The sequence below is a fragment of the Haemaphysalis longicornis genome, unplaced genomic scaffold, assembly GCF_048455015.1.
Source record: "Haemaphysalis longicornis isolate Haplotype H1 unplaced genomic scaffold, Haemaphysalis longicornis Haplotype H1 scaffold_5, whole genome shotgun sequence".
NCBI classification, from domain to species: domain Eukaryota; kingdom Metazoa; phylum Arthropoda; class Arachnida; order Ixodida; family Ixodidae; genus Haemaphysalis; species Haemaphysalis longicornis.
Genome location: NW_027526385.1, coordinates 71,643,502 through 71,670,382, shown reverse-complemented (window position 1 = coordinate 71,670,382; position 26,881 = coordinate 71,643,502). Strand labels below are relative to the sequence as shown.

Sequence of the window (26,881 nt, the reverse complement as noted above, 5' to 3'; positions counted from 1 at the left end):
ACCCAGTACCTCCCGCATACGAGGCGAGTGTCATGCGCTTCAATAAAAACGGTCATAAGAGTTTAAAAATATCAATGTTGCTCTTAGGAAACCTTACCTGCCATTTCGCACAGATCAAAAAATTTTGCCGAATCAAAGCTCCCAGCCGTCCCCAGAGACTGGAATTTTGCCTAATTTGTAGTAATTGTCGCTCCAGCGAGCTTGGACCTCCGTGGAGGGGTAATTTCGCCACCAGCAATCCTGGTGGGATCTTTAACGTGCGCTGGGAGCTGCCAGCACACGGGCGTGTAAGCATACCTTTCCGCAGGCGGGAGGTTGGCCGGCTGCACACGCCTCGCAGCGACAGGGCCACTGCGGAAAGGTGAGGACGTCCCCTGGGAGAGGAGGGAATGGACCTTGACCCCCCACCGATTTTTGCAGCGGCGCGTGTGCCTAGTTCTCGAATTACAACGGCCGCAGCTTATGGCGGCCATCGCATTCTAGTGAGGGCGACTTCCGCGGCCAGGTCCATTCCTCCTGTTCTCCAGCTGGCGGAGGGGGCGGGCACCGTAGGCAGAGCTCTGTTCTCTGCCGGGTGGCGGCTGCAGCCGCGCCCCTCTCCGCTGCGACTTCGGCGGTCTGCCCGTCCGTCACAGGTACGCCCCCGGTGTACAACTGTTCTATGTGCCTTATCAAGTTAGCTAATCGAATGTGGAGGAGTGACAGGAGCAGCAAGATCTAGCAAAGAATTCTGGGATGCAGGGCCTAACGTGTGCGGTGCTGTCCCGAATGGGTCACAGCCAATCTCCAACACCTCGTCTGGCACTGCCCCAAGTTTTCTCGCTTTCGTACATTCACTCCCAGTTACCACGACACCTCAATACATCGACCCAACATCCCTCTCACACGACACACTCTTCGAAATCATCATTTACGCAACAAAAAGCGGCCTAGTACGGGCAATTTAGTAGTGGTCTACACGACTTCTGAAGAGATCCCTTGAAGGCGGCGTCATAAGGACTGTGCTCCGCCCTCCCCATTACCTCCCCGCCCCCCTCCCATGGCCTTTGGCCTTCCTTTCTAATAAAGTTTACAACATGCAGTAGGGTGTCTCGAATCACGCGCGTCTTCGCCTTGTGGCATCAAGGCATCAAACTTGGAGCAGTGGAATGTGGTAAATTTAAATTGTCTTAAGCAAACCTCTAGCGTGTTATCTCGGGAGGAACGAGACAGGAGAGCGAAAGCATGAGAGGTGACCGGAAAGAGAAGGGCGGCATTTCCTTGGCAGGGGCGCGAGTCTACTGTCGTCTTTCGTCGACATTTGCAACGAAAGGAACAGATACGCGGCCATTTTCTACTGAGTAAAGTCGCGTAAACGCATCGAGAGTGGTCGAAACAAGACCTAGAGAGAGACTACAATTTGCGCAAGTAATCCCACAATCACTTCAGTGTCCCTTTAATGGCACGTCAGTATAACGCAAAGCTCCGGTTCTCACCGATGCCCCCGCTGGTTCCGATCCGGAAGAGTATGACGTTTCGGCAGCAGGCGTAGTGCAGCAGTTTGAACATCTCGTGCAGCAGGATTGAAAGTGATGGGGCACCCATGCCATGCTGCAAGGCGCCTCCAAAAGAGGAAAGAAAAACAGAGACACTATTAGACAACGCACGTGCCGTCACCAACCATCCCGTTCACTTGCCTGATTCAAGGTATAACTACATATTCATTGAGCTAAGTAAGGCGCATTTCCGACAATGTGGCGACACTTGTAACTTAATTAAGGATGGTGAGAACCTAATTTATACGCTGTTCCGGGGCGGTATTCTCGTGTTTTGTCCGTTTTGTGTCCGTTTTGAGCAAGCCGTGATTGGCTAAAAGCGAACACGCGGATGTGACGCCATGCAATCACAGCGGAGCTATGAGGCGCCACTTCTTGGAGAGCAGACGATTTGGAGCAGGCGATTTTTTGTCGCCTTGTTGTTGGTTCGCTGGCGAAACAGTAAACACATAAAAGATAGTTTAAAACAGGTTTAGTCGTTTACAATGCGTTTACAAGAACAGTTGCGCAAAAGTCAACCCAAAGCCCGCCTACAACTGGAAGTACGTCGCAATAAAACGGACGCAAAACGGACAAACACGAGAATACCGCCGCAGGAAATCGCGATTAAAGATTAGGGAAGTGGGATGGCGAGGAAAGGGGGGGGGGGAGTTTTGAATAAGTGCATCAGGCCAATTTATCAGAACTGGAGAGCAAATCCTGCCCAAGGAAGCACGTCGAAACGATGACTCCCGTACAAACTATACCAGCTGAAAGCTTGTCCCCACAGCTAAAATATTACCCGAAATAAGTTTTTTGCGTTCCACCGCAACAGATGGCGTCACTTTACGGTTTCTTAATAGGCCGCCTGCTTAGACCGTCCAATCAAATTTGCGCGACGTGCATCATCAACATCATCATCATTAACTTTATTGCGAAAGAGAGAGAGAGAGACAGAGAAGATAGAGAATTTTTTATTAGAGAAGAAAACTGAGAGGTTTGCCAGAATCTTAGCACCGGCATGCTACTCGGCTGCGGAATAAGTAGGGGAGGATAGAAAAGTCCCTATAGGTAACAGGGCAGAAGAAAAAGAAAAAGAAGTAAAAAAGAAAAGAACAGACATCATGCAGTTTGTGGAGAAAGAGAGGTAAATATATATTCACTCCAGAGAGATGAATTATCCCCGTTGTGAACGAAGTGCCGTTTATAACGACGTCAGTTCTCTGTGCCGAGAAATTTGTTGTAACGAAGGTTTCCTGTACGTGTATACTACACATAGCGAAGCAGTGAAGTGGACTCACGCTGACAGAGAGTAGCGGTCCGACCTTGTACATGGAGTATCGGCCGGCGTAGTGGCTCAAGTCGCAGAGCTGCGTGCCCGTGGGCAGCTGCACCCCGAGCTCCTGGCAAGCCAGATGGGCGAACTGCTCCATGCGCGATGGCGTTCCACCCATGCACACGAACTGCGCAGCCACGAGTGAAGCCGCCCCGTGGGGTGAACTCAGCGTTCGCTGCAGCCGCATACGAAACCCAACGCCTTACGCCCGATCATCATTTATTCCCCATCGATTTGAACGGGGAGATTCTGGCGAAGGGGAAGGCTGCCTGAAGAGATGTTCGATGTCCACAGCTACATTTCAGATCCTAAGGCTTAAGCATTTATGAGCATTCACGTTCGTCCTGGTTGGAGGACTAGTACTGCCACTATCTACTTGCCATCGCAGCATTACTAGCATTAGGCAATCACACACCAGCGCACGCACCAGCCTTGCCATTGTCCAAATAGACTCGAAGGCTGCTAAGAGAAGCTTAGAGCTGTCATTAACTGGTGCAGGAAAGGGGAGGTCTTCAGCCAACACTATGCACACCCGGATACAAAAAGGGGGGCATCCACCATCCCCGCCAGCCTTATATTCACCCTAATCATCAAACCATCTATTGCTTGCTTGCAGTTGTAAGAGTAGGTCATTTCATTTTTTATGTTTATTTTGGAGTCTGTTTTTTTTCCTCACTGGTATTTCTTACTGGCTGTTTATATTATCTATCAGCTGCTAATGTATTTCAATGCTGCCTTTTCCCCCCCTCAGTGCGCCAGCACGAAGACTTCGTCTGTTCCTGGACACTTTCATAAACAATTGATTGATTGATTGATTGATTGATTGATTGATTGATTGATTGATTGATTGATTGATTGATTGATTGATTGATTGATTGATTGATTGATTGTCACCTTGACGTCCCCAAACATGTGAGCCAGAGGGTGGGTGGCCGTGGACAGGGCCAAGTGGTACAGGTGGTCCGAATCCAACTTCGCCAGGTTAGGGTTTCGAAGCCGCACGCATCCGGCCCCGTCTTCGGCGTCGCCATTGCACCTGACGGAGGGAACAAAGATGGCGGAGCATATCTCACTTTTAGGCCTAGCACTGAGCCCGTGATTTTTCCCACTTTCGCTATCTCAAAAGGACGTCGCGTAAAGGTAAGCCGTCAAAATACTTACGTCAAGCGTACATGCCCTTGCATACCTGTGAGCACCTGCGGCCAAACAGCGACTCCTAATCAGCCCACGGAATTTAAAGCTCGCAGGTGCAGGTCGCTAAGCGGACGTACACAATTTCGTTTTCGGTACCGGGAAACTGTCGGCGTCGGCGACAACCCTGAACTTTTTCCTCTCGCACAAAGCCAGCTGATCGGCTAGCTGTCGAATTATGGCCCGCGTTATACTAATGACGTAACTTCACTGCCTTTTTTTTTTTAACCCGGAAAGTTTTCTTCAAATCAGCTTAAAAGTATCAAACGAGCTAAGCACGAAATCATGTAAATGTATCCCGCAATTTGATCGCTTTATTAAAGTGCTCACTCAACGGAGTTAACTGTTGTGCATTATGAAGATTAATTACGTAATAGAGCGGTGTAAATCAGACCTAAACAAACTGCTTCAAGGCTAAAACACCCCTCTCAAACTATATAAACCAACCATTACATCGATTGCCCTGTCCCAACAAGCACTGGATGAAATCGCCTTCTTGCGTACGCCATGCCCCTTTTTGTTCTTTCCGTTGTTTTTGCTGTCGGTGCGTTTTGTTCACATCCTTTTGGGGGGGTTTAACGCGCTAACATTAGGAAGGTCTCCCCAGGAACTTCGCCGTGATTATAACGATGAGTTGACCATGCGGATGTCGTGACGTGCATACGTAGGTACGCATTATGTCTCACTTGTCCACGCATTATGTCGCGCATCCGTGGCTCACTTGTACATGCAGCGCTGTATTGGACCAGGAACTAGCTTTCTATCTATCTGTCCCGATAGCCTCTGTGAACATTTTTTGAGCCCTGTGATAATCAATTTATTTTTTTATTTATTTGTGTGTTTGTTTGTTATTTGTGTGTTTGTTTGTGATCGATCAACTGATTGAACGATCGACTGAACAATCGATTGAACGATCGAACGATCAATTGAACGATCAATTGATTGAACGATCGATTGAACGATTGAACTATCAATTGAACGATCAATTGATTGAACGATCCATCGATTGAACGATCGATCGATTGAACGATCCATCGATTGAACGATTGATTGACTGAACTATCCATCGATTGATCGATCGATCGATCGAACGAACGAACGAACGAACGAACGAACGAACGAACGATCGGTCGAACGATCAATCAATCAATCAAGCAATCAATCAATCAATCGTTCAAGCGATCGATCGATTTAACCTCTTTAAGAGTTCTAACCTCTCTTCAACCTCAATTCCTCCCCTAACCTTACACAACCTCAAACTCGTCGGCTGAGGAGCGCAAGGACTGTATATAATGAACGTCTTGAGCGCCCCTAAATCTAAAGCCGACCGATTCAATCAATTATTCTCGCTCATGAGGAAAGAGGTGGGCCCGCACACTGCTCATACCTGGCTACTTTAATGCTCCTCACACGGCCTGGAGATACCCAACATGCGAGCCAAAGGGCAGAGACCTCTAGGAACGAATACACACACACGATTTGACGCTTGAAACAGGCATCCATACCCCTACACGCATCGAAACAGCGCACCCCGCGACACTACCCCGGATCTCACCCTCCCCCTACACATAAACAGACTAAGATGAGGGGTCACTGAACATACGCTTAGTGACCACATAATAATTGAGATTGTGATGACACCGAATCACAAACTCAATCAAAACCTCAGACAGCAAACTCTGACCGACTGGGATAAGTTCAGGGCGCTCCGGCAAATCAGCAGTAAACATTGCGACAAACGCGAAAGTCCGGAGTGCATTAAGGACATAAGCGCATGGACGCAACAATTAACTCCAGACATAAAAGCAGCCACTAAAGGCCTGGACCCTGAAATCCCTTCCGATATGGTAGACTCCCGGCTCAACCACCTTCGGGAGGCACACCGAGGGATCCAAAACGATGGCGTAGAAACAAGAGCAACTGGAAACTGCGGCTGAAACTGGCCAGACTGGAAACGAAGATGGGAACGCACGCGATCACTCTCGTGCGCAACCAGTGGAGCCAGATTTGCGACGAGATGAAAGGAAACCTCGGAATGAAGAAGACATGGCAGCTGCTTAGACACCTCCTCGATCCAGGTCAGAACAAGACAGAACAGAAACACCGCTTATCTAAAGTCCTCCACGCATACTCAGGCTCCGACGACGAACTCACGGCACAAATCCGAGACATGTACCTCCCAATAGGACCCAAGATCACGCTGCCCCGTACAGTGGGCATCCTAATCCTGAATTGGATAGAAACATAACCGAGGCAGAGGTCCGACTGGCGATTCGCAAACTTAGGTCTAACTCGGCCCCTGGTCCTGACCAGATCTCTAACCGGGCACTAAGAAACCTCGACGACTTATCAATCACCGCAATAACAGCTTTTCTCAACACATGTTGGAGAACAGGGCAAATACCGGAATCATGGAAACATGCCAAGGTTATCCTCATTCCTAAGCCAAACAATTCCACTCACGATCAAACACCTCCGCCGCATTTCCCTCACGTCATGCTTAGGAAAACTCATGGAGCACGTAATCCTAGCCCGTCTCACAACATACATAAACGACACTGAACAATTCCCCCACAGTGTGATTGGCTTCAGAACTGTTCTGTCAATTCAAGATGTACTTATACCATTATCAGAGCAAATCATCAAACCCCCCAGCGGCCTAGACACGGCGGCGATACTGGCCCTGGGCCTGACCAAAGCCTTTGACAACGTTGCGCACGAGGCCATAATGTCGGGTATAGGATCGGTCAATCCGGGTGAAAGAACGTACAATTAGGTTAAGGACTTCTTGTCGAACCGGACCTCGGCTCAGACACTATCCCGCTAGGCAGTCGAGGCACTCCACAAGGAGCCGTCCTGTCACCATTACTTTTCAATCTAGCAATAATAAATATTCCCCTAAAATTAGCACAGATTCCCCACCTCTACCATAGCCTCTACGCAGACGACATCACCCTCTGGATGAACCGGGAGAGTGATGGCCACATCGAATAAACGCTTCAAAGAGGCGTAGGAGTGGTGGTGGAGGAGGCGAGGAAAGCGGGCTTGACCTGCTCCCCGGTCAAGTCTGAGCTACTATGTATTCCCCCGAGCCACAAAAAACAACTCAGATCCAACATCAAACTCCACATCAAAGGTAGAGAGATTCCAGAAGTCACTGCCCTCAAAGTCCTTGGGCTGCAGATACAATCATCCAGACTTAATCACAACTTTCTCAAGACGATAGAACGGCATGTAAACCAGACTACTAGTCTGCTCAAGAGAGTCACCAGTAAGCACTCAGGCCTGACCGAGGAGGACAGGGTCCGCCTCCTCCAAGCCTTCATCGTGAGCCGAATAGTTTATTTCGTTCCATACCTTAAGCTGACAACGGCAGAAACGGACAAAATAGATGCCCTCATTAGACGCGCCTACAAAACGGCGCTACGCCTCCCCCCCCCCCCCCCCCCCCGGCACGTCAACTGCCAGACTGGAAGAGTTGGGCCTTCACAGTAAGACCAGCGAACTTGTCGAAGCCCACCTGATGGGACAATACGAACGCCTCGCTCGCAGCCCCACAGGAAGGCACATCCTCCAAAACCTAAGAATAGGGTACCACACCCTGTATCAGGATGCAACAACTATTCCCCATAATATCCACGCTAACATCATATAGCCAAACCCCTCCCCCGTAACATGAATCCCGCGTATCACACTGATCGGAGGCAACAACGAGCCTGCGCCCTGCACAAGAAGTACAAAAACGACCCACTAGTCGTGTACGTAGATGCAGCAGAATACCGAGACCACGAGGCCTTCAGCGCAATCGCTGTTTGCAATTACCCCAAAACCAACACCATTGATTCCATTACAGTCCGGACGCCCATCCCAGAACCGGCGGAAGAGGCGTCGATAGCGCTGGCCCTTTCACTAAACCCTACCCCCGCAACAATCATTACAGATTCTAAAACCGCTCTCTAAAATTTTGCTGCTGGACGCATATCCCCAACGGCGCTCAAAATTTTGCTCAGGAACCCCCCGCAATACCCTGTACAACTGATCTGGACCCCGCGCATTCCGGGCTCGAGGGAAACGAGGCGGCCCATGACCTAGCCCGAGGACTTACCATCCGGGCTGGGCCGAGCCCGTATCCCTACCACGGAGCCAGGTCCGCGCGGGAGCGTCTGATCGGTTTTCATGATATTACCACCTACTACCTCCTCTCCCGCCGGATCTATCCTCGGGCAGACAAATCCCTGACATTATGTCTGGCGCCAACTCCAGACGGGAGTCTTTCCCAATCCGGCCACCATGACCCATATCCACCCCAGCCTTTATGCAACCTCGGCGTGCTCCTTATGTGGCGCCCATGCCTACCTGGCCCACATCATGTGGGCATGCCCCCAGCACCCTTTCCCCGAAATCCCCTCTGAAGAGAGGTGGGAGGCCTCGCTTCGCAGCCCTGACCCGGACCTACAGGTACGCCTGGTCAAGAGGGCGGAAGAGGTCGCCGAAAGGCACCGGCCTACGGTCACAACGAGCTCGCCCACCGAACTCAAGGAGAAGACGTCCTGGTGGGGGGGGGGGGGGGGGGGGGGGGGGGACGTTCAGCCCGTACCCGCCGCCAACATAAGGACTTCAATTCTCCTTGGCCGCTTCCTCAGCCAATAAAGTGCTCTCTCTCTCTCTCTCTCTCTCTCTCTCTCTCTCTCTCTCTCTCTCTCTCTCTCTCTCTCTCTCTCTCTCTCTCTCTCTCTCTGAGGTTAAGGTCCAAAACCCTGACCTCGCTCAATCAGAAGATTACATCATTTGACGCGCCTTCAAACTCACTTCACATGGTGAGAACAAGACCCACTTGAGGTTGAGGTCGACCCTGGGCTTAGCAGCGCAATGTTGGCCTTAGCCAGAAGCTGAGCAAAGGCGGGTGGCGCGATTGGAGCTGCAGTTGTTGCTGTTGTTGTTTAGTGCACCCTCTCCCTTCGGCCTACCATCGGGAAATTACAGTGACCCTTGCTGCAAATACCTTGCCGCCTCTTCACTATTTTTTAGCAATTGAGTATGAAATAACGTGTATTCCAGTGGAACGCCCTTGAGTACAGGAAAACGCTGTCATCCCAGCAGCTGTGCGCTTCGCTGGCAGCGCGAAAATAATGCTTCAAGCTCGCTCTTGTGACTGCGTGTAGCCCACCTGTGGCGTGGTTTAAATGGAGTTTAATAGTTGGCGTGCTGACCTTACGAATTTGAGTGACCCGATTCCCGCAAAGAATGACAACACGGGCTTTTTATGTCACTAAGCTCACCATGCGTACTGCATGCGTTGCTGCTTGCTACGTTATACATTAGAGAATTTCTGAGCACTTCGCCTGACGCGAGGCAGACAAGTTCAAGGTTTATTTTCGCGTCGTTCGCGCGCTGCGCACCTGTCTTCAATTTCCTTTTTTGTGTGTTATAAAAAGAACTCAGCCGAGTAAACAAGTGAAATGGGATCTTGGCAGGACATGTACTGTGCCGGACCGTCGCATGCCGAAAGTCTAGGTTGTTGTTAATAAAGCGAAGTCTCCGCAGTCCCCAAATAAATCCGCCTACATATCAGGGAGGGCTAAACAAGTTACTATCTCTATTGCCTCAATCCTGACGTCTTGGGTCTTAGGAAAGATTAATTTTTTTTTCTAAGGAGGTTCCACGCCCTTTTAGACGCTGCATTCTCCGCCACTAATATCATTGCGCAAATTGGTCTTTTCCCTTCATTATCAATAAAAATGTTAACTCTCCTGATTTTCTAGCTATTCTATTTACAAATTTTCAATTTTTTTTTTTTTGCTTAAAGGGTTCCTGTAACACTTTCTACAAACGCTTTCACTCTTTCCTTCGCGTCTGGAAGCACTGGGAAAGCTAGTTATCGTCAGCACGGAGCGGCACTGCGTGATTTGCTGGGCGCACCAGATACGCCTTCCGTTTTTGCTTTGTTTCTGTGGCTTTATTTTTAAAGTTGCTATGGAAAAGCGTTCATTGGTGCAACTACAGGAAAACCCACCAACAGCCGCTACATGGTCTCGGTGATGTAATTAGAGCCGTCGAAGAATGTCAAGACCGGAAAAGAGAGAAAAATCTTTTGAGTGAGATTCCAGGTTATCTGATGGGCATAGAGCAGTAATTTTCGGCTGACGTACTTTGCGACCTCCTGATCTAAGTACCGGATGTATTGGGGGACTACGTTCTGCAAGCATTTAAGACTTCAAAAAACCCGCCGCGGTGGCTCAGTGGCTAAGGCGTTGCGCTGCTGAGCACGAGGTCGCGGGTTCGATTCCCGGCCGCGGCGGCTGCTTTTCTGATGGAGGCGAAAAGCAAAAACGCCCGTGTGTACGAGATTTCGGCGCACGATAAAGATTCCCAGGTGGTCAAAATTAATCCGGAGCCCTCCACTACGGCGCGCCTCATCGCCTGTGTTGCGTCGGCGCGTTAAACCCTACAATCAATCGACTTCAAAAAGAGTTGACGAAAGTGTTGCAGGGTCCGTTTAAGGCATAAACTCCACAAGTCGTCTGGACATGTTGTCAGTTAGTTTTTTTTCTCCAAGTCCGTGTACAGCCTTCGGGTTTTTCAACTTGAAAAAGAAAATCTGTGCATGCGGCTGGGAAATTTTAATTTCTAGATCCTTTTCGTCTTATCGCCGACGACGTTCAAATGTTTCGAAACCCTGAAGGAGTAAGAATGCACTTGTAGGCTTCATGCAAAGGACATATAATTTTATGGCAATCTATTTGCTTTGCAATAAAAATTCCAGTCAGCACGGAAAAACGCAACTACAATATAAAGTAACCCATAGTTGTGGTTAGTGGTATGCGCTGTCACACAAGATGTGGCGACTGTAATTATCACAGCCTATACACAGCAGCTGGGTTCGTTAGTTCGGAAATTTAAAAGCAACAACACAGCCTCTGCCTCCGTCTACGTCGTAATGCTGCGGTTTTTTGCCTAACAATATCCTCGGCAAAAAGACGTCCGAAATATGCTTGGGTTGTGCTGTCAATTTATTTCGCCAAATATTTTCAAGCACCGGACGTTTATCTTAAACTTCCCTGTCGATAAAGATTCAAATTATTTTCTTTTAAATGTTGTATAACAATTTTTTTTTCGCAGCCTGCGCAACCGCAGTACAGCAGTTTCGTGAGGTTTGTGATGCGCCCCGTATCTATACCGACATATCGATGGCAATTACAGCTGACTTGCGTCCCAAAATCTTAGATTGTTTGTGACAATGAAATTTTGTCGTATGCGATTGCAGTACAGTATCTTCAAGACATTTGTTATTCAAGCGCGCCAGTCTGAGGTTTTTCCCTGTTGTAATTGTATTCGCACTGTGCTAAAGCTCAAGATAATGAACTCGGCAGTACCCGAACGGATGCAAGTTGTATCTATGATGCCTTCCGAGCCCCAATTGTGAGCGCGTTTTCGCGAAAAGGCTACTTGAGGTTATTCGCAATGAACGAACAAACAGACCAAATGGAGCTAACTCGACATCTCGTCCCAGTGGTCCCAGCTAAAGCTGCTGTGAAGGGGTTGAAATTTACCATCCCTTTTCTAAAGAACGTTGACAGAAGCGCGAAAGTTAAAAAGAGCGCCCAACCTTCGCTGAAAGTGCATCCAATAGATCACCACATTTTCAAAGACCTAAATCACAAACGAAGAAAGAACAAACGCGACGATTTTTCGCGCACTAAGTAAACGCATTTACAAACTATCTAAACGTATGCCGATACATGGTTTATGAGATAAAAGTATACTATTGTACTCCTCCTTCATAATCGACCCATGCATGTATTGCCTTAATTACTACCGTTCCTTTTCCGAGATATTCAAGTAATCGTTTTGATACAGTGGATGGAAGCCCGGGGGTTTCACGCAGGCAACGTTTGTCCAGAGATGTTATCTCCGTTTTCTGTCGACCAATCGTCAGTCTATGGGAAAATCCATTAGTTTTTTTTTACACAACGCCATTGGTCCCACTAAGATAGTTTTCGCGTTAATAATAGTTCCCTCCGCTCAGAACTAACTTGCATTCCTTGCAAAGATTTCTTCGCTTAGACGGCACCGAAATCTCGTGCACCGAAATCTCACATATGCGGGATTTTTTTTTTTTCCTTTTTGTCGTGTCCATCCCAAAAACAGCCGCCCAGCCGTTAAGTCCCCGTGATGTGTCAATTTGAATTTGAACCTCTCGCACTCTCCACCCCATAGAAATTGCGCTTCCTCTTACATTCACATTAGGAACCTTGCTTTAGTAACAACATTCTTAATGGAGGCCCTGGAATAGCCGTCCTAACAGAGTAATCCTCGCAATGAATGTGAAAATAGAGCCCTGGGTAATACAGACCAGCAAACCCAGTTCATCTGGGACCACTGTTCCACCTAACTGTCACATGGAATGCATTAAGATCGTTTGAACCTTCGCAGCCTCCCTAAAAACTCCGCAGCCTTATAATTCGCCTTCGACGTTCACTTGGACATCTTGAAATAGCGTAAACCCGACATGGACCCGAGAAGACATTAGACAGAGTATGGGTCTGTGGTCAAAATTAATCCGTAGCCCTCCGCTACGGCGCGCCTCATCGCCTGCGTTGCGTCGGCGAGTTAAATCCGACAATCAATCAATCGAGTATGGTTCTGTCTAATGTCTTCTGTGGTATGTTTAATAATATTTCTTCTTCTCGTCTCTGTGTCGGGTTTTCACTGTCACAGGATGTCCAAGAACCACTACCAACTAGCCCGATTGTCGATCTTTCTACGGTACCTTCTTCGAGCAGTTTTCTTTCCGGGACATTCGCTCGAGCTGTTACGCAGCTGGGAAGTTCTGGTAGGCTGCGCCTTAGATTTGTGGGACCCAGATCGACGGACTACTCCCCACCTGATATAAAAAGCCTCAGACATGTCTGCGCACAACGTCGTCTGCATTGCGGTCGTTATTCGGGCTATCATCAGACACGTGATGCAACGATCAAATCGAGACTGTACGCAGTATAAAATGATTAATGATGATGAAGATCGCCGGAGAATAGCAGATACTCAATCGGGGGATCCAGCAGTCATCAGTGTAAGAAAACAAATTCTTATCTCGCTACAGGGGACAGCTTCATGGTGATGGCGATAGGCTTAATCTTTGTAAGCTGGTTTTCCCCATAACGTGCGTCGGCGCGTTAAACCCTACAATCAGAACACCTCAGCCCAAAATTACTTCTACACGCCTATCAGATAACTTAAAAAACTGGCTCAAGATACATGGTGATGGCGATAGGCTTAATCTTTGTAAGCTGGTTTTCCCCATAACGTGCGTCGGCGCGTTAAACCCTACAATCAGAACACCTCAGCCCAAAATTACTTCTACACGCCTATCAGATAACTTAAAAAACTGGCTCAAGATACTTTTCTCCCTTTCGCGATCTTGGCGTTCTCCGAGCGCTCGAATCATGTCATTAGAGCAATTTAGCGGCCACTGGCCGGCTCCCTTTCAACAGCAGCAATGAAAACACTCCATGACCACTTTTTTGCAAAATCACCACAAAAGCAGAGTATAAAGAGAAGGCGGAACTGCTGCGTATCACGCAGTGCCGCTCCGTGCTGGCCATAAGTACAACCAGAGTCCTTCAATGCTTGAAGGACTCTATCACGCAGTGCCGCTCCGTGCTGGCCATAAGTACAACCAGAGTCTCCTTCAATTCTTGAAGGACTCTGGCACAACTTTAACAATGCTTCCAGAAGCGAAAGAAAGAGTGGAAGCATTTATCAGAAGTGTCGCAGAGTCCATTTGAGATACCGCGAGAGCGTTGACTTATCGTGGGTCAGTAACTTATCAGTGATCACGGTGCAACGTGGCGGAACGAATGAGACGAGTCGCATCCGCAGAACGATTACGCTAGGGCCAGTGTCGTCTGCTAGAAATGAATTGGTTGATGGCTAGTTGAAACATGACTGACAGTGCCGTGAAACTACGCGAAAGGTGATGACGAAGACACGTGGGAGACAGGACGAGCGCAGTACCGCCTCCCTCTAATCTTCGCCCTCGTGTTCGCGCCGTTACATTTCTTTGTCAGTCATGCTAGGCACGTTCCCCCAAGCCACGACACTCCGCTGTCAATCAGCCAGCTTCGGTCATCATGATCTGCGACATCGATTTGGAGTGCGCCCTGTTCACCGTTATCTTTACCTATTGTCGGAACACAGGTGCACGCCAGGATTACGGCAATAGAAAGTAGAAGAGCAAATTCGTTTGTCGATAAGCGTGTGCGCGAGAGAAGACCGTGAAAAGAAAAGTGACAGCCAGCCAACGGCAAATTCCGCATGTCGACTTTCGCGCGCATCCATGCTGTCACCATCCAGCAACGACCGGAATTGGCTGATTAATAACAGAAGGTTGACTGATCGTGGGGTTGAACGCACCGACGCAACACAGGCGATGGGGCGCGCTGTAGTGGAGGGCTTCAGGTGAATTTTGTCCACCAGGGGATCTTTAACGTTCGCCGAAATCTCGGTGCACGGGCGCGTTCACTTTTCACCCCTATCAGAAAAGCAGCCACCACTGCCAGGATCGAACCCACGTCCTTGGGCTCAGCCGCACAACATAGCCACTGAGACACCACGGCGAGTTAACAGCGGAAGGGTGTATGGCATGCTTGAAGGAACAGCAGCAGACGACACTCGCACGGGCACGTTAGTTCTGCGCACGCGCCAGCCCTCGCGCATTTCCACTTTCCACCGTGGTAGGGCGCTGACCGCGGCAGCGTAGACCCGCAAGGACTGGACCAAGGGCACAACCCCTGCTGAAAACCACGTCTGGAGCTGTAGCACACAACTCAAGACCCCAATGGAGTGCCAGGCAACCTCGCAAAAATAAACCTGTAAATAAACATTTCTCCAGCCCAGTCCCGCGTCCGCGATATTATGGGGGGAAAATTCGCTAAAAGGACAAAACGAACCGAAGAAGACACACCACACAGCACCGTGCGGTGTGTCTTCTTCTGTTCGTCCTGTCCTTTTAGCGCAATTTTACTTCCATCATGTCAGACCAACTAGCCTGCCAGATTGCTTTGATCCGCGATATTATTGAAAAAAGTACATCCGCAAAGATAAGATTACACATCCAATTTAGAGCAAAGCAATAAAAACTACCACCCTTCCCAGATAATGGTTTCGAGTGCTGAATGCGGGCACAAGAAGCAGTATCTTTACGACGACGAAAGCCTATCGCAAGGTCGGTGATAAGCGTAGCTTCTAATGGGGACATTGCGAAACACGTTTAAAGTTTCTCCGAAACAGCTTAGAACGTAGCGCAATAAAACGCGCACTGCTTTTTAGATTAGGCGTCCGCAAAATGTTCGACCCAAATACCGCTGCTTTACGCGCATAACTCTATACCTTATATACTTGCTCACTCAAAAGCTCTTTCCCCTCCGTTATTTTTAGGTACCGGTCGCCACCCTTTGTTGGTCGTTTACGTGTTTTCACAGCGGCGTACTACAAAAACAACCGTTGCCCTCTTTCTTTTCAGTTGCCGCGGTATTAAAATGCGTCCCAACCACTCCAAAAATGAATAAGCAATTCAAGAAGGAAGCAATGATTTCGAAAGTTATCTGCCCTTGCTATTAAATCACTGTGCCGTTCCGTGCTAACGGTTGCCCACACGAATTAAGGAAAGAAAGCACCGCATCAACACAGCCCCTTTGAATGCGATGGCCTGTGATTCGACCGCAGCGCGCAGGAACTCGAAGTACAGAAAAGCTGGTGCGCACAAACTCTCACGCTACGGAATTCCAGGTGGCCAAAATTAACTTATTCGGTACATAAAACTCCCGCTTGATTCCTATATCTCCCTGTAATAAGTTATGGCTACGTTTCTTCATTTGTCGATTGGCGGAGTCATGTGCAATAAAACAAGTCATGAGTCATTCCACTCAGTGAAGGTTAATGAGAAGCCAAGCCGGAGCCTGTACTGTACGCGGCCTTCTCATTACGACGACAAAAGAGGCGCGAAATTCGAAAGGGAGAATGGCAGCTTGTCTCGATGACGGTACCACCCCCCGAGGAGCCGGAGGAAACTAGACACCCAAGCGCTTGTAACACCGACAAAGAGATGGCAGTGCAAACACAGTCATGGCCGACAGTAGTCGCACAGCGGCAAAACTTTGAGAAACCTTTATTGCCTGTCTGAGGCTGTACCATCATCAGCAGCAGCGGCATCCTCAGCAGCCTGTATGTGCCCACTGCAGAGAAAAGGCCTCTCCCAAAGATCCCCAGTTATACTGGTCTTGTGCTAACTGCGACCAATTTATTCCCGCAAACTTCTTCATCTACGAATCAACGAAAGGGGCTCAAAGAACAAGACACTTTACGCATCTTTCAAGCATTAATAACCAGTAGGATGACGTATGGCACCCCATACTTAGCCGTAAAAAACGCTGAATAAAAAAATTGGAAATAATTATTAGGAAAGCAACCAAGACTGCTCTAGGCTTTCCTTTCATGGCATCCACCGACAAGCTGCTTAAATTAGGTGCACATAATATGTGGGAGGAGATGGGCGAAGACCACAAAGCCAGCCAACTCAAACGCCTCAAGCTGACTCCTACAGGCAGAGCAGTACTCCGCTTTCTCAGTTACAGTGAAACCTACATCTAGGACACCGACCAAAAAGCGAGACTACCATCGGAACTCCGAGAGACAATCTTTATAGCACGCATACCACGTAATATGCACCCCACTTACCACAAAGAAAGAAGACAGGCAAGATCAGAGGCACTCCTCCAAAAATAAGAAAAAGATCCTAACACCAGATACACAGACGCTGCTCGATATCCAGACCACACTGCTTTCGCAATGAGCGTCACGGACCAACGAAGCAGGAAATTGACGTCGGCAACAATACCAGCCCGTAACCCCGAAACTGCAGAAGCAGCCATCACCTTGGAAATGACGACCTTCAGCGTCCGAGCACTGATATTCACGGACTCCCAAGCGGCATTTCGGAACTTCAAGAAAGGACGCGTGTCCGCGACGGCACTTAACATCTTAAAGGGACCCAGAAAAGCCTTTTGTGAAAGTTACAAAAGGCCTTTATTGTCGCGTAGTACCAATATAGCGATGTAATGTCGTTGGAATTATTGATCTACATTCAGTATTAGCTGCGCCAGAAGCAATTGTGTGCACCTCTCCCCCCTTGCCGATCGATTCCTCCTCCCTCTCTGCTTCTTTCAAAGCAGCTGGAAACACTGGGAGTAGCCATGTGACATCGCGACGCTTGACTTCCGTTCTCCGCTAGCTACATTCCTGCGCCTAGGCACGCATCAATCGCTGCAGACCCGCCTTTGCCTCGGGATCGCGGAGGAAGGAGGAAGAGCAGCCGGAAGCCAATGGCAGTGACATTGCCGGCGACCGACGACCGGGCGAATCAGGGGGGCGCCTCGCCGTTGCGTCAGCCGCGATCGCCGTTGCGTCAGCCGCGGTCGGCGTTGCGTCAGCCGCGGTCGGCTCGCTTGGGCGGCGCGCTCATCGGCTGAGAAAGGCGATCTTCAAAAATTGTTTACGAATTATCCGTACAACGTATGGGGCTCACACTTGGCTCAAAAATCCCCCGTTATGTGTTCTACCACCTGAATGCATTTGATTGCCACCTTCACAAAGATTTTCTGGGTCCCTTTAAAGACGCGCCCCCACCTTCCGGACACCTACGTCACCTGGATCCCGGGGCATGAAGGGATGGCGGGAAACGAAGCAGCGCACGCTGGAACCCGAGAGCACACCAGCCGGGCCTTCCTGCCACCCAACATCCGTGCTGCAACGGGCGCAGCAGACGTACCAATCACCTACAGCTACAGGGCACTACTTCAGCTCTACCGACTTGAGCGGAGGAGATATCCCCCACCACACCCCGACCTCACCAAGGAAGAAAGCGTAACCTTTCGTCGGCTCCAAACCAACACGTACACACACGGAATAATCATGAACCGCATCTACCCCACGCAATTTTCATATCTATGCCCTTACTGCGACATACCCCACACCTTGGCACACATGATCCTGGAGTGTCCCCGCGAAGACCGCCGTCCAGACCCACCTGTGGATAGCCACGCATCCTCAGCAACGCTTACTTCCGCACCACAAGACAATGCAAGCGCCCATACCACCGGTGACCACGACATCGCTGAAAAGTGGGAGGCACTGCTCGTCTACGAGGATCCGGAGAACCAGAAGAATGTGGTGAACCGGGCGAAGACGGCAGCCACCGCCACAGGTTTCCCGGACTGAGGAGATCTACCACCTCGGACCGGAAAGGACCATGTCCTAGCTAGTCTTTTCAGCCGATAAACGTTTATTTCTCTCTCTCTCTCTCTCTCTCATCTGCCCATCTAACTTTTTGCCGCCCCTGCCACGCTTGCCTTTTCTAGGGATCCACTCTGTTACCTTTAACGACCAACGGTTATCTCGCCTTCGCATTACATGCCCTGCCCACACCCATTTCTTCTTCTTAATTTCTACTAATATGTCCTTAACAAGCGTTTGTTCGCTGACCCACTCTGCTTTCTTCTTGTCCCTTAATGTTACACCTATCGTCTTCCGTTCCATTGCTCGCTGAGTCATCCTCAATTTAATTTGAACCCTTTCAGTGAGCCTCCAATTTTCTGCCACGTAGGTGAGTACTGGTGAGATGCAGCTGTTATACACTTTCTTCGTCTGGGACAATGGTATGCTGTCATTCATTATCTCAGAATACCTGCCGAATGCACTCCACCTCATTCTTTTCCTTCTAATTATCTCAGCCTCATGGTTGGGATCCGGGGTCACAACTTGGCCTAGGTAGATATATTCGCTTACCACTTCCACTGCCTCGCCACCTATCTCAAACTGCTGTGCTGTCCCGACGTTATTGATCATTACTTTAGTTTTCTGCATAGTAATTTTCAGGCCCACGGTTCTACTCTGCTTGTCCAGTGGGGTAATCATGCTTTGCAATTCGTCCCCTGAGTTACTCAGCAAGGTGAACACTTGGGCGAGTTGGTGATGCATGTTGAACCACAGCGCGAACGACGAGACAAAGGACGATAGCAAGAGGACACACGAAGCGCTAACCTACAACTGGATTTTATTTTCTCCAACGGCTCCAAAAATAAACGAAATTGAAGAAAACAAAACATAAAAAACACATGAAAAAACACACATGAGAAAAAACGGCCTGACAAAGGCATAAAACCAACCACATAGTTAACCGTTACCGGCACGTGTCCTTTTAAGATAGTCTATCTCCTTCTTCGTGAGTGCAATTGAGGCTATACTGACGCAATTCTCACCCAGGCGTTCAATCTCAGCGGCCTCTATTGTTTCCCGAGGAAGCGTATTCACGTTCCTGCCGATAACGCGGCAATCTTCAAACAGCGGCTCGCAGCCGCATTTGTCCTCTTTCTATCGTCCTTTGTCTCGTCGTATGCGCTGTGGTTCAACTTACTCAGCAAGGCAGCGTCATCAGCAAATCTGAGGTCACTGAGGTATTCCCCATTAACCCTTACGCACGCCAACCTGTTCCCAATCCAATGTCCTGGTTACCTCTTTGTCTGACGCTCTTCGTTAGAGGTACAGTCCAGCTCTCCTAATGGAGGACTATGGTAGCTGTGGACCAATTATAGATAGCCTCTAGTATTTTTACTTAATGCTCATCTACACCCTGAAAAGCACCCTAATAAGCACCCTGATCGCCCTGAAAGTACTAAGACAATATACTTATCTTTAAAACTGTGCCTATTGACAACCATAATAGATTATAATCTATAGACTCAAACTGCATATCCAAGTGATAAAACGTATAGGCTTGCGGTCCATATCAATGTTTTGAAGGGCGTGAGGCTTTCATAGCGACAGCATGCTTTTAGCCGAAGCACTGGAATGTTCGTTTTCCCTTTCCTCTAATCATCAGCAGCGAGCAGTGGAGGGAGGCCCTGAGAAGCTCTGACCGAACTACACAAGAAGCCCTGGATATATATATATATATATATATATATATATATATATATATATATATATATATATATATATATATATATATATATATATATATATATATATATATATATATATATATACAGTCGAATCCACTTATAACGATACCGCTTATAACAATATATCGGATATAACGATGGACAACGATTGCACCGTCCAATTTTGTATGCTTTCTATGGTAAAATAACCCGCTTATTACGATGCTCCCGAGCCGCGATATCGGATATAGCGATTGAATCCGCTTACCGCGCGCGCCGAAAATGCGAAAATGCGTCACGAGGAGGAAGCAGGCGAGGAGGAAGCGATCCCAGGGGAGGCCACGGAAGCACCCGACGATGAAGGGTTGCCACAGTTATGGTCGGCGCTTCACGAAGACGCGTCGGGTCTGGACGATTTTCTCCATGCCGACGATGGTGTGGAAACGTCCGAGTGCCTCAGTGACGAGGCGATCGTTGCGAGTGTGCGTGGTGCAGCGAACAGCGGTGAGAGCGACGACGACGACGACGCGGCTGAGCAGCCTACCCAGGTACCATCATCGCACGAGGCCCAACGAATGATACAGTCCCTACGGGACTTCATTTTCGCGAAGGACCTCCCGCTCAGCTGTGTGGAGCAATTAGATGCTCTCGAAAAAGATGTGCGTCAGCTTCGCGTGAAGCAGTCAAAGCTGACTGACTATGGCTTTTCTGCAAACGAGTAGTTGCACTACCTCACTTGAATGCTAATAAAATGTTTTGATCTCTCTTGTGGCTTTTTTTTCTCTACCCGCTTATAACGATTATCGGTTATAACGATGGGATTTTTTTGGCACTTGGATATTGTTATAAGTGGACTAGACTGTATATATATATATATATATATATATATATATATATATATATATATATATATATATATATATATATACATACATATATCAATCTTCAACGCCTCGCGCTTATGATTCCGCATCCTGCAGTCGGTGAGGGTGGTCCACCAGCTGGTTAGAGAGCAACGAGCCACGCTGACACCACGCGCCGGGACATGAGATAGATGATAGATAGATATACTGTTGCCGTTCCCTTTTAAACGGGTGATCGACGGGAAAATCCGGATCTGGCGTTAGCTTTCTTAAAACACATCTATTGCTGTCCTCCACTTCCTCCGAAGCCCTCCGTTATGTTCTTTCGCCACCAGTGCTCCAGTCTTCTTTTTGTGACTTCGACGGCCTCCCAGTGAGGCTGTTGTTTCGGTCCATGGAAGCCCAGCGCCATCGCCAGCGGGTCCGGTAGCGCCACCTGTACATCCGCACGGGCACTAAGGCAGGCGGAAACATCAAAGTCCTGAGTCACTGCCACCGCAGCTGAAGGTTTCAGTTCTGTGCACTCCAAAACGACGTGGCGCACCGTCTCCTCGGCCTGGTTGCAGCTGCTGCAGGTGGTGTCGAGGCCCTCCGTGAACTTGGCGCGCAGTGCGCGAGTGCGAAGCACCCCACTGCGAGCCTCGCAAAGAAGCCCGCTCCCTCGGGCGTTGTCGTAAATGGGCTCCATCTCGATGCCCGTCTTGTTGCCGCTGTAGATGCTCAGCGCCGACTTCTCCTGCGCCGCTTTCCTCCATCTCTCGAGTTCTGCGGTCGCCACCTGGTCCCGCACCTTTTGTCGCCGGTCGTGTCGTGGGGGCTCGGTGAGGCGAGCCGCCGCGATGCCGTACCGCTCTCCGAGGCGTTTGGTGCGCGCCACCCACTTGGTTCGCAGACATCGGTAGGTGATGCACTTGAACACCTCGCGCGCCCATCGTCCCTCGGGCATCTGGCTGAGCCGCTTTTCGAAAGCCAGCTTGGCTACCGCCTCGCGTGCCTCGAAGGAGGACCACCCCATGTCCCCCTGCACCGCCTCGTTGGGCACAAAGCCGTGCACACCCAGCGCTTTCCGCCCAGCCTCTCGCTGCCTTGTTTCCAGTGCCTGGCGGGTGGACGACGACAAGCAGAGGACGGCGTTCCCAAATGTGAGCGCGGGGACCGCCACCGCCTTCCACAGTGCCCGGGACACCTCGAAGCGGTTGAAGGCCCATAGGGCGCGTGACCCGAGGAAGGCCCGCCGAGCAGCTGCCTTTGCCCGAAGGTCCTCCTCGTAGGGCGCGCTGTAGGGGGGTGTATTCGAGAGTGTCACACCGAGGTATTTATACCGGGTGGTCCACTGGATTGGGTCACCCTGTAAACGCAGTGGTGGTCTCTCGGCTACCTCGGTTGGGTGACACGACATGGTGGCGGACTTTCTGGCGCTGAAGCGAAGCCCCAGCGACGTGCCTTCGCTGGACACAATGTCGAGCGCGGTCTGCAGCTCCTGAGTGTTTCCTGCCAGCAAGACGATGTCGTCGGCGTAGAACAGGGCAGGCAACTTGCGAACGCGCTGCTCACCGCCCTCCATGTAGCTCAGGTCAAACCCCAGCCCGCTGTTCGTGACATATATATGCACGTCGCACAAGTTTGCCAACCACCAAAATGGATATTTAGGTTAAGACTAGGAAAACTTTATTTGTGCTTGCAAAACGGCGGTTTTTATGCGCCGCGACGCGGGCCCGGCGTCGTCCTAGGGATTGCCATTACTAGGCGCAGCGCCAACGCTTCCCTTTACCGGGTCGCCTGGTCTGTGCTTTTCGAGCGCACCCCGGACTTGCTGGACGGCCCAGAGTTGAGTGTCCTTGTCTTTACTGCGTGCAGCGTCATGGAGCTGCGGCGGATAAGACCTTGATTGAGCTTCATTTGGAAACCGGGCACAGTCCCAGAAAATGTTCCACTGGTCTGCCAGACCCACACCCCACACACTTGACACACGCCCGTTGAATAAAGTTATGGGTGAAACATATGCACGGTTGCTGGAGCAAGGGCGGACCCGGTCTGAAGCTGCCGTAGAAGCACTGCCTCCTCCCGGCTCAGGCCCTGGTGGCGGGGTGGCATTACCCGTCGAGCCAGGCGGTAGGCCTTGGTGGTCTCGTTGTAGCTCACGAGGCCATCTTTGTTCGCCTTGCGTATGAGTGTATTGATCCTGGCCCGTTCCATGACCCTCCAGTTATGGTACCACGTACGTAATGTGGCTGATGACGAAGGACTGGACGACTGTCACGAGGTTGTCCTTCTTCATGCCCGTTCTTCTCGAAGAAAGGCGGGGAATTCTTCTTCCGGTAGCTGCCCACAAACTGTGGCATGCATGTGAGGTGTCGTATAATTACTAAAGTATTACAAAAATGCCGCCATAATACCAGGGCTTCCCTGCGGCAGAGAAGGAATCCAAAATTCCTGTGTTCATGGTCAGTGCGTTTTGCTCTTGATGGTTCGTACTACGGACGAAGTTTTCCCTAGGGCCAGGCGTCCCTGATAGGCTACGCTCCGGTCCAAATTAAGCACAATAATAGCTCGTGTAGTGTATCACATCGCCAAAGCGGCGGACATGGATGTCAACGCGCGGGCGCGTTTTTAAAAGAGATTGCGCTTAATGCGTGAGTCATCGTCCGCTTTTTGTCACCCGGTTTGTTTATCGTATCTGCAGAAAATTATAAGCAGATTAAGTTCGAAAAATCACGAAACCGACGTTCAAAAATCTCGCAGTAACGCACCCTTTGTGCCGCGCGGAGGTATACAGCGAACTGCGGTGACGAGGCGCAGGGGCAACTTCTTTTGCCTTTCTCAAGTCGCACCCGAGTCTGGCATGAACTTCCCCCTTTACGATATGTCGCACAAAGAGACACGCCGTCTGACGTCAACATAACGAAGTTTTCGAAACGAAATCGAAAGGCAAGGGCGATAAGCATTCATGGCGCGCTCCTTCCGGGTTGTGCGCACAGTGGTCCGACGGGTTCTGACGGCGTATTATCACCGCCAAGCGACGATAAACAGGGACAGGGGCGAGGAAGGGAAGCAGTGAATGTTGCACTGTAGGCAATGCACGTGCACTTCTGCAGATTTTGACAACAACGAGTCAGCGTTTTTTTTTTTTCTTTTTTTTATGGGATCTTTAGCGTGCGAAGACAGTACACGAGATAAGACCTGAGCTGCTCCCTTCAGCGAGAGGAGATATCTTGCACTTCCGGTGGCTGTCCGAACGCCGCAACGTTTTCTCGTGTTCTCAGGTAATACATTGGCGAACCACTGCAGTCCCTAAATAAACATGATGTGAATTTGTCAAACTTTTGTTCGCTTCATTAATTGTGGCGTTTAACGCGCACTGAAGGTACAATTGGCCTGTGAGGGGCGCCGTATAGTGGAGGGCTCGGAAGCAATTTTGACCACCTGGGGATCTTTAACGGGCGCCGAAATCTTGACACGGGCGTTTTCGCTTTTCGCCTCCGTCAGAAAAGCATCCACTACGGTGGGGATCGAACACGCCATGTTCTTGGGCTCAGCAGCGCAACGACTTAGCCACTGAGCCACAACGGCGGGTAAACGTTTGTTCGCGTCTGCATTGCATAGACTGGCTCAAATAAAGGTACTTTTCGTCATGTATCCGGACTCAAACAATATTCGAGTTGTAAAGACGAAAGGAAGAAAAAGATACTGGGCACAGTTTGCGGGTGTGGCGACAATCTGTTTTGCAATGTGATTAAACGGTGTCCAAGTTTTTCAAGCGAATGCGTAGGAGGCATTTGCGATTGTGCAAGCATTCCCTTTTTTATGTGTGGCGGCTTTATTTTATTTGCGAAGATGTATGCATCGGAGTGTAGCTCTTGTTTTTTTTTTTATGCTTATTTACAGAAGTTTCGTTTTCCGTTTTGCGCGCCGTCACATGATTTTCGCCGTTCGCCATACTTTCGGATTCCGCGTGGCGTGCTTGTGCAATATACTATCGGCTGCAAACACTTATTTGGCCTATATCTACGGAAATGAGCCTGATAAGCCTACTAGTACCACTCAGGGGAAGCAAATACCGTAATCATTGATATCAAAATGATAAACCTCTGAGTACGCAGTGGCTGAACTTGTACACTTCTCTCAAAGGAGATCAAATATCCAAAATTTTATTCGGACCTCCTCAAGTGAAGGAATTTTCACCAGGACCCAGGTCTCAGCAGTGTGTTCGGAATCGTGCATCAAGGTAAATTCGTGTGTACAGTGGTACGCGCAGTGGTACCTCAACACTAGAACACAACCTACCCAGAAATAACCGTTACTATATTCTTTTTAGTAGTGGCCCTCTGAATATAAAAAACTACAATCAAATGACACAATGCTTGGACAGTTTTGTCTTTACGAGCTGCGTTGATGAGAGTGAAGAATGAAAACTACAGTCCTTAATCCACAGAATGCGGTTGGACATCTAAAGACAGGCGAGTGCACGACACAAAACACAATTGACCGGCTGGGCGCAGTGCATACGAGTGAAAGAAAAAAAACAGTTGTTTTTAATTTGTCATTTAGCATACTTGTGAAATAATTACTGCAATGAATCTTGGAATCACTCCAGCTTCATCGCAAGCATACAAACACGGGTCTGTACCTTTCACGGTAGCTCTGTGATTCTGCTGGAATGGATTAGGAGCGGCGGTTTCATGTTATTTGCATGTAAGCGCCGACTGATATAGTTATCCATCATACCTGCTGAGCTAAAAGTTCCCGCGGTTATTTACTCTTTGAAACTGGCGACAGCGCGGGATGAAACAAGGGCACGAAAAAGCGACGGGACGAGCGCTGAGTTCCAGCTAAATTTATTATGAAGAAACTTGCACCATACCCATCCTGCTGCGGCCTGAATTCCGAATTGTTTAGAACTCCGCTGTGAACCAAACGAAACTCTGCGCAATAACAAAGTCGTCTGAGCTTCCGATTGTAGTGTCATTTCTGTCTAAGGTATTTAAACAAAATTAAGGGACACACAGCATTCACAAGAAATTTGGCCTTGCCGCAAAGCCTATTTAGATCGTCATATCCCGGACAGGATCGAGCCATCGGGAGTATTAGCGTTACACAGCTGCGCTGTAAACAGTATCCAGCTAACTTCCTTTCGAACGCTTCCATTCTGTTATTCCAGGCCACACCCCCCGCCACTGCGGAATTCCCCTACAGCGCCACGGGGTAAACACAATAACCATCAACAGCCCAGTCCGGGCAGTGACACAAGTTTATGGCAAAAGCGCACGCAACCACGTCTTTTGGAGCGCGGTTGTCCAGACTCTCAACAAAAGGTGATTTCCTCGAAGCCCGCTTCCGAGAGAGCCCTCCCAACGTTGGGTCCCCCAAAGCAAAGTTGTTCAGCTCACCGTTGTTCTTCTGGGGAGCAGAGTGGCTGCGCAGGAGCGACCAGAGCCTCGTAGTTCTCCATTCCGGCGAGCGAAAGCGGGTCACAGCAAGAGAGAGGCAGCAGCAGCAGCAGCTGATGTATCGCTGCCCGATATCAGCGCGCCGACTAGTTCAGGAACGCGACCGGAGGTGAAACAGAAACCTGCCTCCGGTGGGTGAGGGCGGCGCGTTCGTCGCGTCAGCGCGACGTGGACGGCGCTTTTTGCGAAACTTGGGGAAACGTGACGTCAAGATAACGGCCCCGCTGTGACGAGGGTCACGAGACTGCAACTGGCAGAAACTCGCGCGACTGGGCCGGCGGCGTCATTGCGGGCAGATTTTGTTTTGAAACGGCGGAAGCAGCATTTCTGAGTGAAGTGAACTCGCCGAGACGTTGATGCTGTCGGTCATGTTCGTGACAGCGCGGCAACAATCGAGACGAATTCGCCTTGAACGAATGGCCGCAAATAAGTGCACGGGGTAATAAATTTTATAAAGGCATTAGAGAAATAAGTTTATCATAGATAATGGCCACACCACATGAGTTATGAGTCACATCCACGGATGGGATATCAA

General features: G+C 49.5%; 1 protein-coding gene across 1 annotated transcript in view; it reads right to left on the bottom strand.

Moving 5' to 3' along the window:
• Window positions 1–26,488, bottom strand: part of LOC144138426 (uridine phosphorylase 1-like) — a 51,326-nt gene extending 24,838 nt beyond the window's left edge. Inside the window, exons 1-4 of the mRNA XM_077670698.1 lie at window positions 26,287–26,488; window positions 3,745–3,886; window positions 2,816–2,977; window positions 1,476–1,590 (exon numbers count right to left, since the gene is read on the bottom strand). Of these exons, the coding sequence (XP_077526824.1) occupies window positions 1,476–1,590; window positions 2,816–2,977; window positions 3,745–3,886; window positions 26,287–26,348 (481 nt within the window). The 5' untranslated portion in view covers window positions 26,349–26,488. The remainder of the gene's footprint in view (window positions 1–1,475; window positions 1,591–2,815; window positions 2,978–3,744; window positions 3,887–26,286) is intronic.
• Window positions 26,489–26,881: the final 393 nt, after the last annotated feature.